The sequence below is a fragment of the Theropithecus gelada genome, chromosome 6 (assembly GCF_003255815.1).
Source record: "Theropithecus gelada isolate Dixy chromosome 6, Tgel_1.0, whole genome shotgun sequence".
NCBI lineage: Eukaryota > Metazoa > Chordata > Mammalia > Primates > Cercopithecidae > Theropithecus > Theropithecus gelada.
This window is the reverse complement of record NC_037673.1, coordinates 13854671-13868961: the sequence shown is the minus strand read 5'-3', so window position 1 is coordinate 13868961 and position 14291 is coordinate 13854671. Positions and strand designations below refer to the sequence as shown.

At 41.2% G+C, this 14291-nt stretch overlaps 1 protein-coding gene across 1 annotated transcript in view; it reads left to right on the top strand.

Annotated features, from left to right (window-relative positions):
• DNAH5 (dynein axonemal heavy chain 5) overlaps nt 1-14291 on the top strand; it is a 252364-nt gene that overhangs the window by 100799 nt on the left and 137274 nt on the right. Inside the window, exons 33-38 of the mRNA XM_025388138.1 lie at nt 543-755; nt 1446-1670; nt 3059-3231; nt 12325-12503; nt 12895-13082; nt 13409-13603. Of these exons, the coding sequence (XP_025243923.1) occupies nt 543-755; nt 1446-1670; nt 3059-3231; nt 12325-12503; nt 12895-13082; nt 13409-13603 (1173 nt within the window). The remainder of the gene's footprint in view (nt 1-542; nt 756-1445; nt 1671-3058; nt 3232-12324; nt 12504-12894; nt 13083-13408; nt 13604-14291) is intronic.

Below are 14291 nucleotides of genomic sequence, written 5' to 3'. Positions count from 1 at the left end.
AAGTTTCCCCCCTTACAGTATAGTTTATTTAGAATTGATTTCTTTCTTTCTTTCTTTCTTTTTTGAGATGGAGTCTCGCTGTTGTCCCCCAGCCTGGAGTGCGATGGCATGGTCTCAGTTCACTGCAACCTCTGCCTCCTGGGTTAAAGCGATTCTCCTGCCTCAGCCTCTCAAATAGCTGGGATTACAGGCACCCCACCACCATGCCCAGCTAATTTTTGTATTTTTAGTAGAGCTGGGTTTCACCATATTGCCCAGGCTGTTCTTGAACTCCGGACCTCGGGTGATCCACCTGGCACGGCCTCCCAAAGTGCTGGGATTACAGGTGTGAGCCACTGCGCCCAGCCTGAAATTGATCTTGTATTGGCTTTTAGATTCATGGCTTTTTAAAAAAATTGTTTTTAAGTAGTTTATATTTGGCTTTTACAGTATTTTATAATCTGTAGCTTTACTTTCTATGGGAAGGACAAGTCAAAGTCAAGAATTAGTTTTTACTTTTTATATGACTATAGCTTTTTTTTGTTTGTTTGTTTCTAACATAGATCTATGATCGAATTCTGTCAATTTCCTCTCGAGAGGGTGAGACGATTGAATTGGATAAACCTGTCATGGCAGAGGGCAATGTAGAAGTTTGGCTTAATTCTCTTTTGGAAGAATCTCAGTCCTCATTGCATCTTGTGATTCGCCAGGCAGCTGCAAATATTCAAGAAACAGGTTTCCAACTAATTGAATTTCTTTCATCCTTCCCTGCTCAGGTCAGTGTATTGAAATTGGAAAGTATGTTTTGTAAAATAGTCATTTTAAATCTCAGACATTACCTATTGTAAGCTTCACAAACGGCTATAATTTAACTCTAGACCAGTATTAAGATTTTCATAAGGACTCATTAAATATACTTAACCTTAAAGATTTTTAACTACAGATTATATGGTCATATATCTGTAGACTTAAATGTATATTTGGGTTATAGATATATTTGATGTATTGTCTTTAACTTAAAACAGTTTTCTTCCTACTCAATCTTTTGATGTAACAATGTACAAAAATCATGAAAATGTACTGATTGAACACTTTACTAAAAAAATGAGAAATAGATTTCAGCATTAAAATACAGGAAACAATGTTTTCTTCGTTACTGTGATTAATAAAAATTTGGTGAGCATCTGCTCTGTCTCAACATTATGCTAGTTTGGGTAAAGCAAGTTTCAGACATTCTTTGCCTGCAGGCAACTTAAAATCTATCTAGGGAGAAATGTGACTTCAACACAAATGACTTAAAATGATAAGAAATAGAATTTCCATAGGTTATGAAAAAAGATATCAAAGTTGATGTAATCATGGCTTTACACTTGTGTAAGAATCACAACTATTGATCACGTTGTAATTTCTATTTAAATACATAAATACGCCATACAAATTCATAAAGCCTTTTTTATTTCCATAAGGTTGGATTATTAGGAATTCAGATGATATGGACACGGGATTCAGAAGAAGCCCTTAGAAATGCCAAGTTTGATAAAAAAATCATGCAGAAAACTAATGAGACTTTCCTGGAGCTACTCAATACACTGATAGACATCACCACGAGGGATCTGAGTTCCACGGAACGAGTGAAATATGAGACTCTGATTACTATTCATGTGCACCAAAGGGATATCTTTGATGACCTGGTAAATTCTTTATAAATGCTGTGGCATGTAGAGAAAAACAAATTCTAGACACTCTCTGTGTTTACCCGGTAGAACTAGTTTGATTGAATTCAAGGAAAAGATTAAATTCTGGCTAAGAATCATGTTCGTAATCAGAGTTTGTTTTTCAGTCTTAAAAAAAGCTTTCTTTTCAGTCTTAACTGAATGTAAATCATATTCTGATGATCTATGCTAAGATGTTATTGAGGCAATTAGACTTTATTAAAAATATTTTAATGTGATGATTTTTAATGTTAAAATTGTCATGTAGCATCTGAAAAGCCTTCATACATCTTTTTTGCTTTTTACCTATTAATTGAAGATCACTACTTTCTTGCTATGAAAATTATTAGTACTATTGCTTAGTAGAGCTGTTTAGGACTTCCCTTAAGGCTTTCGAAAAATCACATTCTTAACAAGTTTTGCTACATTTTATGTCATTGATTGCAAATGGCTTTTCCTAATAGAGCTTCTGACATTCAGGTGTCCCACGTTTTTGCTTTTAAAGAGAGAACAGGGTGGGAAAAGAGAGTTTTGTAGCTATAGAAAATGGGAAATAAAAAGAAGTGAAATTTGTCATCTACTGTAAAATACGCTAGGTAAGAGGCAAAAAGCTCTTATTTTCATAATAATTTTCTGGATTTGTCTCACCACATTATGTAAAAAAGATTATGAAAGATTGGTCCTCATGTGATGGAAGTAAAGGTAGCACATTGAAGCTATTGTGTGCTAATCTCCTGCCTTAATAGTTAAGCACACTACTTGTCTCTCTGAGAAATGAAGGGCTCAGGCTAATTTTAGATTTCTTATTTGTCAAAGAAAATGATGAAAGTGGCTTAAAACTTTGGCTAAAAGATCTGGACAAAAGCATTGCCAGGCAATGGCCTGTCATTTAGATGTTAAAAATTTTGGCCCAATGTAATTCTTGGGAAAAATAATTACTGGATTAAAAAACCCCAACAATGTACTTTGTTATAGTCTTAAGAGATGTCTTTTTCCTAATGAGATTGTTTAGTTCTGTCTTCGTATGCCAAAAGATACTTTTTTCATGGTTAGGACTATGGCATTAGGCACTTAAGGGTGAAATTTAAGAAATGAATATCTTATTATTAAAATGTGTAAAGCCACTTAAATTGGAGGGGCATAATTAGGGGTTTCTCTTGAGTTTTCTTACTCCCATGTCTTCCAAAGTTTCTTTTTTTACTCATCAATAGATGAATGGGTTGGCTGGTGATATAGTTGACACCTCTGAAATAGTTGGATTGTCTATGAGTTTCATTTATTTCACTTTATGATCTACATGAATGCTAATGTGTATATTTAATGAGTGATTCTCATCACAGCTCTAACATATACCTTTTGAATTTCAGTGTCATATGCATATCAAGAGTCCTATGGACTTTGAGTGGCTGAAACAGTGCAGATTTTACTTTAACGAAGATTCTGACAAGATGATGATTCACATCACAGATGTGGCTTTCATATACCAGAATGAATTTTTAGGCTGCACCGACAGGCTTGTCATAACTCCACTTACAGACAGGTGATGGAGCCCTTCTCCCCATCCCCTACCGTTTTTATTCTCTCGAGTTGCTCAGGGGATTTTGGCTTAAATTCTCTTAGGGTTTATAGACTCTTTTATACTAAAACCTTTGAAATTTAGTATTTTTAGCTTTATACCTGTGTCTTCACAGGGGATTTAGGTTTGTGACTGACACTGACCTTGCTTCCTCTGCCTTCAGTCTTCTAGAGGCAGAGGTTAAATGTATAAACACTGTGTGGACGCACAATGGGCAGGAAAGGGAATTAATTGCTGTGTGTTGTCAGGTGCAAATCACAGTGGATCTTGGGGGGCTGCTTGAGTATCTGTTGTTCTTACTAAAAGACAATTAAGATTTTCTTTTTTTTTAAGCAGGAAAGAAATCGAGTATCAGTGCAGGTAAAAGTGGGGAGAGACCACTGGCAAGGCCTCCAGAGTGTTAACTCTTCCCTTGGCCTGCTATTTATGAGTTGTATTAGTGACACCTGCCACTGCAACCTCCCTAGACCCAGTCTCCTCATTTGTAAGATGAGCTAAGCCAGCAGTCCCCAATCTTTCTGGCACCAGGGACTGGTTTCGTGGAAGACAATTTTTCTACGGACAAGGGGGTGGGTGATGGTTTCGGGATGATTCAAGTGCATTCCATTTATTGTGCACTTTATTTCTATTATTACATTGTAATAGATAATGAAATAATTATACAATTCACTATCATTTAGATTCACTGGGGGCCCTGAGTGTGTTTTTCTGCAACTGGATAGTCCCCTCTGGAGGTGATGGGAGACAGTGACAGATCATCAGGCATTAGATTCTTGTAAGGAGCGAGCGACCTAGATCCCTCACACGCATAGTTCACAATGGGGTTCATGTGCAGTTCACAATAAAGGCTGTGCTCCTATGAGAATCTAATACTGCCACTGATACCACAGGAGGCAGAGCTTAGGTGGTAATGTGAGCCATGGGGAGTGGCTGTAAATACAGATGAAGCTTCTCTCACTTGCCCACCGCCCACCTCCTGCTGCGTGGCCCGGTTCCTAATGGGCCATGGACCAATACTCTATCCTCATTCAGCTCTAATACTGGTCTGTGGCCTGGGGGTTGGGGACCCTTGAGCTACGTTGTCTCTAAGGGTGCTTGCAGGGCTAATATTCTGTGATTTGCTTAGTCTAATTTGAACTTTGTAGTATCAACTACGTTGTTTATTTTTGCTTCAGGGATGACCTGAATGCTCATTATGGTCAAACGGCTTGCATTAATCATTCCATATTGTATACATACAACATAACATTACATTGTGTCCCGTAATTATATACAATGATGATTTGTCCATTAAAAATAATGTTCATTTAAAAAGTAGGCCAGGCGCGGTGGCTCACGCTTGAAATCCCAGCACTTTGGGAGGCTGAGGCAGGCGGCTCACAAGGTCAGGAGATGGGGACCATCCTGGCTAACACGGTGAAACCTCGTCTCTACTAAAAATACAAAAAATTAGCCAGGTGTGGTGGCGTGTGCCCATAGTCCTGGCTACTCGGGAGGCTGAGGTAGGAGAATCGGTTGAACCCAGGAGGTGGAGGTTGCAGTGAGGCAAGATCACGCCACTGCACTCCAGCCTGGGTGACAGAGCAAAACTCAGTCTCAAAAAAAAAAAAAAAAAAAGTGGAGTTCCCAAATATGAATTTCTTATAAAATGCTTATGTGGTTATTTTATGTCTCCTGCCTTTCAAGCCTCCAGCACTTCCTTGTCTTCCTCTGTCTCCACCGAAGGCCTTATTTCTTGACTTTTTTGAGAAGATAGAAGCGTTCATCTCCACCACCACGTGCATTAACCTGGGTGACTGTTCTCATGCAGCGGCTTTCTCTCCAGGTTCGCTGTCCAAAGCCAACGCCTCCACTGACCCCAGGATTTCCTCTCTGGAAGCATCATCCATTTTCACTTTCTACTGAATCCTTTTCATCAACACACAAACCTGCTGTGATTGCTTCCACACAGCAAACCCTACCGTGATTGCCCCGGTTTCCTTCCCGCTCCATGCTCCCTTCAAAACCCCTCAAAAACACAGTTTCTCTCCACCTTGTTTCTTTTCAACTCACTTCATTCAGGCTCTCTGCTAATTTTCTATTGCTGCCGTAAAGAATTGCCACAAATTTAGAAGGCTGAACAACACGAATGTGTTCTTTTTGTGGTTCTGTCCATCAGAAGTCTGATGCAGGTCTCACGGGCTTATAATCAGGTGTCAGCAGGGCTGTGTTTCTTCCCGGAGACTGAGTTCTGTTTCCCGCTCTCCCAGGCTGTTGGCAGAATTCCTTTCCTCCTGGTTGGAGGACCCAGGTCCCCATTGTCTTAGGTCAGCTCAGGGCTGTTCCAGCCTCTGAAGGCCACCACGTTCCTTGATCCTGACTCCTTCCCTCATCTTCAAAGCCAGCAGTGGTGGGTCAGGTGCCTTCCATGCTTTGAATCCCCCTCCTTCTTCTGTCTCGTGTCTCTGACCCACTCTTCTGCCTCTCTCTTCTGCTTCTAAGGACTCATGAGATTAGGTTGAGTCCCCTTTATTATCCAACATAATCCCCCCTTCTCAAGGTCCTTAACATTAATGACATCTGCAAAGTCCCTTTAGCTGTGGAAGGTAAGATGTTTACAGGTTGCAGAGATTAGAACATGAGTATTTTAGGGGGACCATTATTTTGTCATACTTTCCCCATCACTGATAAAACAGCTCTCCTGAAAGTCACCCAGACCTGCTGCTAAATCCAGTGGTTTTTCCTGGATCTCGTCTTTCTTGAACAATCAGCTGCATGGGTGCTGTTGATCATTCTCTCCTTTTTGATACACTTTCATCACATGGCTTCCAGGACACTGCACTCACCTGGTCCCTCCTAATGGTCTGGTTGTCCTTTTGTACCTGTTCCTACTGGTTCCTCTTCATCTTTTTGACCTTTAAACATAGACCTGCCAGGCTCTTCTCTTCTCCACCTCTACTCATTCCTTAGGTGATCCCACATGACTTTAAAAACCCCAAACTCTGCCTCAAACCAGGGCTTCTCTCCTGAACTCCAGACACACGTACCTATCTGTCTGCGTGACATGTCCATTGGATGCTTACAGGATATTTAACCTCAGCGTGTTTGACCAGCCTCACAAAAGTATCCTCCTGTCTTCATCTTCATTTTAGCAAGTGGCCATTCCATTTTATCAGAGTGGTGGGGGGAAGTGTGATAGTCAGCATAAAGCCCCCACAAAAGATGTCCATGTCCGAACCCCTGAAGCCTGTGAATACATCACCTTCCCAGAGTGCAATCCAGCACTCCCTGGAGCAGGCTGGAAGCCCTTCCTTCTCTCTCACCTCATTTTCCAATAATCTACCATCAATTTGGTCAGCACTACTTTCAGGTCCCTTCTAGAATGTGATGACAATTTTCACCCCTTTGCCTTATGACGGCTCCGATGCGTGGAGGAACACCAGAGTCCTTTGTCTTGCGCCGATTAGATAAGCGCCGTGGACACATGTGCAGTGGTTTCAAGGAGTGGAAAGTTTAATGGGCAAGAAAAAAGGAAAAACCTCCCCGGTACAGAGACAGAGAAGGGGTGCTTGGAGCGGAGAGACAAAAACCATGTAAACGGGAAAATGGTCGGTTATTTTAGGAGGTTAGAGGAGGTGGTGTCTGATTTGCACAGGGCTTAGGGTATTGGTTTGACCAGGTGTGTCATTCATGTAGCCCTCGAGAAAACTGGCCCTCCCACCCCAGTCTTTTAATATGCAAATGCAGGTCGCCATGATTCCTGCACACGTGGAGTTATCTGGAGGCAGCCATGATGCTTGGCGCACATGGTGACAAGGAGAAGAGGGTGGGAATTGCCATGCTGGATGGACCCAGTTTCTAATCACCAGCATTTGCATTTCAAAGCTTGCCAGCCTGGCTCTTTAAGCCGCTCAGCCGGAGAATGGCGTGAACCCGGGAGGCGGAGCTTGCAGTGAGCTGAGATCCGGCCACTGCACTCCAGCCTGGGCGACAGAGCGAGACTCCGTCTCAAAAAAAAAAAAAAAAAAAAAAAAAGAAAAGAAAAGAAATGTTTCGGGAGATGCTTTTATTAAAAGAAAAAAACCTTACCGAGGACTCCTTTTAACCCTCTCTATCTGCCTACAATTATTCTTATATCATTATTACTCTTTTTTTTTTTTTTTTCTTCTGAGAAGAAGTCTCAGTCTGTCGCCCAGCCTGGAGCACAGTGGTGCAATCTCCGCTCACCGCATCCTCCCGGGTTCAAGTGATTCTCCTGCCTTAGTCTCCTGAGTAGCTGGTACTACAGGCGCAAGCCACCATGCCTGGCTAATTTTTGTGTTTTTAGTAGAGACAGGGTTTCACCGTGTTGGCCAGGGTGTTCTTGAACTCCTAACCTCAGGTGATCTGCCTTCCTTGGCCTCCCAAAGTGCTGGGATTACAGGAATCATACTACTTTTATCCAGACGACCATAGTCTCTGACCTGGATCCTTCTGATAATGTTTTAACTGGCTTTCCTGCCTCTATCGTTGTCCCTGTACAGTCTGTTCTCAGTTCAGACACCAGAATGTAAGTCAGATCCTTTGCCCCAAAACTTCTCCCATGGTTCCATCTCATGCAAAGTAAAAGCCAATGTCCTCACATGGGCCTGTGAGGCCTGGTACAATCTGGCCTCTGCTACTTCTCTGCTTCTCTATCCTCATTCAGCTCGGGCCATCTGCTCAAGCTGTGGCACCTGTACCAGCTGTGGCACAGTCCTGCCTCAGGGCCCTTGCACTTGTTACACACTTAGCCTGGAACCCTTTTCCTTAATAGTGGCATATTTTGCTTCCTTCTTCCTTCAGGCCTCTGCTAGAGAGTCACTTCAGAGGGTCTCCTGACCTCCCACAATCTCCAAATCCCATAACCCTCTTAACCAGCTTGATTTTCCCTGTTTCTTATTTTTAAATAATCTTTTATTTTTATTATTTTTTTTAGAATGAAAGATCCTTGGTGCATGAGCTTCATGTGATGTATTTGCTAGAATTGTTCTGTCACATAACAGATGCTAAATAAATGGTTCTTGAATAAATGAAAGAAGTGATTATTTCCAAAATTGCATCTTAATGGTGAAAAATGTAAATGGTACAGAAGAACGTGAAGTAGAATGTGTGGGAGGGAAAACTTTTCTATTTTTCAAAATGATCAACAGTTTATTTTCTATCCCTCTGAAAACTGTGGATGCTTAGATATCAAAATCCTTTTTCAGTTTCGCATATAGGTATCATAGTTTACAGTCTTTTCTGCAACTTGATTCTTCCACTGTGTTCATTATCTTGTATATCTTTTGATGTCAAAAAACCTGAGAACTTTGAAAGCAAAATAAGGATTTTTAAATATGTAGGTGAAGGAATTCTGAAGTTTGTCTGTTTCACCCTAAATGCCCACTTGTTTATTTTTCTTTAACTAACTTGATTGTGTGGGAAGTGAGTTATTAATTTTCGATAGTAACTGAGATTCCACTGCAAGATTTCTTTCCCTTTTGCAAGAGAAAACTCCTTGTTGAAGTTAATACTTTAAAAAAGTCAAATGTTGGAGGCACTGACATGTTATCATCCCTTCACTGACTGACGTGAATTTAACAGCTGTGGCAGCTCCCTGGATTCGGGGAAGCTCAATGCCGTGTGGACAGAGTTGCAGACGTTTCAGATGATAAAATAGCTATTATAATGTGATAACATACAGTGCTTTTCTCCAAAACTCATAGTGTTTTTAATGAAGACTAGAATTGTCTTGACTACTGCTGTCACTTAAGCAGAGGGCAGAGGAAATTGAGGGCTGATGGAGACATCTTATCTGCTTGATAAGAAATGTAGACAAGACTTGTACCTTTCTCTGACATTCCCACAGCTTCTGTGAGTTTTGAGTGTTGACTGCTCAGCTCTGTCCGTAGCAGCTGTGTAGTCTTGGACAAGACACCTAACCTCCCTGATTGCCTTGTTTTGGAATCATTGCATGGACTAGAGGCAGCATAAGTACCCAGCACAGGGCGTGACACAGCAAATGTTTATTGTTAGTATTATTCTTGCTATCACTGTTGCTTGTCAAAACTGCTGATAACAGTTTAAAAAAATTTTTTTGGGAAGGAGTCTCACTCACTCTGTTGCCCAGGCTGGAGTGCAGTGGCGTGATCTTGGCTCACTGCAACCTCTGCCTCCTGGGTTCAAGCGATTCTCCTGCCTCAGCCTCCCGAGTAGCTTGGATTACAGCCATGTGCTGCCACACCCAGCTAATTTTTGTATTTTTAGTAGAGATGAAATTTCACCATGTTGGCCAGGCTGGTCTTGAGCTCCTGACCTCGTGATCCGCCTGCCTTGGCCTCCCAAAGTGCTGGGATTACAGGCATGAGCCACTGCGCCTGGCCTATGATAACACATTCTTTAGCAACCTTTTCTTTGGTTTCTCTTTAAGCATGTCCTATAATCAAAGAGTCTGTAACTAAACCAAGTTCTTAAGGAACAAATATACCCTGCTGACGCATTTACCGTTGTTTCTTAGGAAACTTTTCAGCAGTTTAGAACCAACAGGAGTTGAAACCACTTCTGGTTTACCTGTGACAAAACGCACCGACAGTGCTATGGATACTTAAGACGAATGCTGGTGATAGATTTGGTTAGTTCGAGTGCTAATGAGCCCTGGGTCACGGGGTCAGTCGCTTTTCATTTGGCATCAGGGTCACATTCTGCATCTCTAATTCCTGTAGCTGTTGGGACAGGAGGGACCAGATAAGAATGTATGGCTGGATCAGTGCAAGCCATTTATTCAACAGATGTTGTTCATATAGTACAAGGTGCTAGGGATTAGGCAAGTAGTTGAGGGTACAAGTGTGAACCAGACCTAGTTCCTGACCGCAGAGGGTTTATAGCAGTTTAACTGGAAGGTAGAAAACTAAAATGGAGTTGACCACAGGCAACTTAAACACGTAAAGTTCAAACCCTGTTCATGAATGGAAACGGTTTTGAAAATAGCCAATAGATAGACTAGAAAGGAAAGCAGAGAAGGGAGGCAAAAAGGGAGGTACACCCACATATAGAATTCTCTAGACACACAGGGAGATGCTCTGACAGATCCATGCTTGTCGCCGAAAGGCAGTTTGGGTACCAGTGTAGAAGTGCGTCTGAAGGCCCACCTAGCTGAGTCAGGGAGAAGTCTGCAGGCATGCCCGCCTGCTTTTCATGTAAATAGGATTGATCTGTTTGAAGCAACTTGCTACTTCTTCAGTTTATGAATCCAGTCATCTCAGTTGAACAAGGGTCTGCGTAACAGAGCAGCTGAGTGATCAGAGTTGATGGACATGGATTCCCTTTTTATGTGTTTGGTATTTTATTTAATCTTTTTTTCAGGTTTTAATTTTTAAGGTCGGGGGTGCATGTGCAGGTTTGTTACATAGGTAAACTTGTGTCACGGAGGTTTGTTGTATAGTTTATTTCATCGCCCAGGTATCAAGCCTAGTGCCCATTAGTTATTTTTCTTTCCCGGATAGGGTGGGCTTGTCTCAGAGCTGGAAAGTGAGAGGACTTGGCGTGTCTCAGTTCTCCTGCCACAGTCCTGAGAAAAGTCAATCTCTGTGAGCCTTTTTCCTCCTCTCTGTACAGTGGGGCAAAGGAACAGTAGCTTCCTTCCAGGGTTCTCTGGGATGAAACAAGATGATATATGGATCACACTGTGGTGTCTATTAGTTGTCACACACTCTGCTCTGGAAGGGATGGCAAAAATGCAACAGGAGAAATAAGACCTTGGGTGAAAAGGCAGAATCAAAGTGAGAGCAGGCGTCCTCCTGATTTCATGCCCGGGTCTTCTCCTCTGTATCTAGGCTCTGCATACATTAAGGGCTGAGTCATTTACTTGCCTTTATAGCACTCGTTTCCAATAACATTGAGAACCTGGAACCACCCCCAGCTGGTGCACTCAGTGTTCATTTCCACTGCTCAGGCTGGATAGTCACTTCATTTCCTTGAAGTCTTTTTCTTTTTTTTTTTTTTTTGAGACGGAGCCTCGCTCTGTCGCCGGGGCAGGAGTGCAGTGGCCGGATCTCAGCTCACTGCAAGCTCCGCCTCCCGGGTTCACGCCATTCTCCTGCCTCAGCCTCCGGAGTAGCTGGGACTACAGGCGCCCGCCACCTCGCCCGGCTAGTTTTTTGTATTTTTTAGTAGAGACGGGGTTTCACGGTGTTCGCCAGGATGGTCTCGATCTCCTGACCTCGTGATCCGCCCGTCTCGGCCTCCCAAAGTGCTGGGATTACAGGCTTGAGCCACCGCGCCCGGCCGGAAGTCTTTTTCAAGTCCAGATGAATGCTTCATAGTTTGGCCATAAGAAAACACTACATGGCACCGCTTTCTAATTTGTCTCCTTTGGTAACACCAGGTGGTGCTGGCAAACAAGTAATTCATCTGCAAGCTATCAGGTGAAAAATTTTCGTTTGCAGGCATTCTTGTATTCTCTCACCAAATCTTTTATTTGTTAATCTCATATAGTAAGATGCAATTGAAAGCATGTGCAAGTTTAGTAGTTACTCACAGAAATAGATTCAAGATGTGATTATTTAGCAATGTGTGTTTTAAATCCCAGCTACATCAAATGGCCAACTCTTAGATTCAAAGGGGATTAATCTATTTAAAAGGATCCCGATCTGTTTCACAGAAAAAATACATATATATTTATATGTACATATTTATATATATACGTATTTTTTAGATGGGGGGTGATCTCTGCAAAAGTGTTGCCAAATACATTTTGGAAATGCAATGTATTATTTTTATACCTGGAGATTCTCTCTGTATATTATGATAAGAAAGCCTGAAAAATCATCAGTAAAGAAAGCTGTTTAACCTTTTAAGGAGTTTTTAAACTTAGTTGATCATAGACTACCCCTTCCTTTTCTTCAACATGTGTTAACATTGATAAGGATAAGTGTGTTTTAGGATGTTGTATTCGAAATGTTAGGTAGGGACAGTGGCCTTCTGGTTTTTAATTTTGTGTGTGTTTCATGTCACTGTGAGGTCTCAGAAGTATTTCCAGGTGCCTGGGGGCTGGTTCTAGTGATGTTTCTACCCATGCAGATGTTACATCACGCTGGCTCAAGCTCTGGGAATGAGCATGGGAGGAGCCCCTGCTGGACCTGCAGGCACAGGCAAAACAGAAACCACTAAAGACATGGGACGATGCCTAGGGAAATACGTTGTGGTTTTCAATTGTTCAGACCAGATGGATTTCCGAGGACTTGGACGGATTTTTAAAGGTATGGGTTATATTTTTTAATTTGGTGAAAAATTTCAGCCAAGGTGGAATATTTTGCTAAAATTTGTTTTCAACAATTGGCCACATTTTAGAATCATTTTCAACTTTGTAAAATTTTTTGGAAAATCTTCAATCCTGCCAGGTTGGGTGGACCAAATGTTACTATCTCCTGCCTTTTTTTGGATGTTCCTTTATCACTGCAGCTTGGGTGTTTACAGGTAAAGTGCCAAATCGTGAGCTGCTTTGGGTCACTTGATGCATAGATCTATTTGTTCCACTTTTCTTTTGAATGAACTTACATCTGGCTCATTTTGGCAGCTACATAATATCCTTTTTCTTGGTTTTCCAAAATTATATACTAATTGGATTTTTCATTTAATTTCCTTTCCAAGGACTGGCACAGTCTGGATCCTGGGGTTGTTTTGACGAATTTAACCGTATTGATCTACCAGTTCTCTCGGTTGCAGCCCAGCAAATTTCCATTATTCTGACATGTAAAAAGGAGCACAAAAAGTCTTTTATTTTTACTGATGGAGATAATGTGACTATGAACCCTGAATTTGGGCTTTTCTTAACCATGGTAAGGAGTGGCTAGAAAAGCTACTGAATTTCAGCCTTCTTATCACAATTTTCATGCATCTCCCTGGTCATATGTCATCTATTTATCTATTTTCCTGAATGGAAATTGGGATTGTAACTTTACCTCCTGTTGAAAACCCTTTGGTGTTAAGCAAAGATCATATGAATAACTCGTGATTTAGCCTGTCCAGGTAAAAGGAGAGTGAGATATGTAAATGAGTTCCCTGATTGTCATTCCAGACTTGTGTGTACATAGTGAATCTTTTAATATCATGCTGACTTGTGCTTGATTGCATCATTCATCCTTGGACTTTATTTTCTGTTTAGAATCCTGGCTATGCTGGACGGCAGGAACTCCCTGAAAACTTGAAGATTAATTTCCGCTCAGTGGCCATGATGGTGCCTGACCGTCAGATTATCATAAGGGTGAAGTTGGCTAGTTGTGGCTTCATTGACAATGTTGTTTTGGCCAGGAAGTTTTTCACGCTCTATAAACTGTGTGAGGAGCAGCTTTCTAAGCAGGTGTGTCATCCTGGAGGTCTTATGCACTTAGGCATGTTTCATTTTTCTATTCAGCAGAATGTTCTCATTTTGAGAAATATTAGACTAGGCTTGTTGACAAAGGATTTTATTGATGCTAAGTAGAAAGGTATATTACTACAAAAGTAATTTTATATGCATAGTTTTATTAAGAAATACATTAAATAAATTAATATTTACAGCATAGAAATGAAGTGAATATTATCTGCACTGGTTTAAGAGCCAAAGATTTATGGATATTAACATTGGCTGTTTATACCACTTATAGATTCATTGTCATGTGTGTTATGTGTTTTCATTATTTGTAGGAGCCTTTCAATGATTTATTCTTCCTAATTCTAAGCTCACTTGAGTATTTGACCAAGGTTTGCTAACTGTCTTGTTTATATGTTGCAACCTTCTTGCTAGTTTCCTCGACTGTTTAGGGTTGCAGGTTCAGGCATCATGAGGTTTCATAGTTAAAAGTCATGGAATTAAACATATACTTCTGCATTAGTTATCTATTGCTGCATAACAGTCATCTAACAATCATACCACAAACTTTGTGTCTTGTAACAATGTACATTTATTACTACATGGTGTCTGTGGGTCAGGAGTTAGCTGAAATGAGTCCTGTGGTTTGTGTCTAACAAGGCTACAATCAAGGCATTGGCTGGGGCTGTGGTTTCAT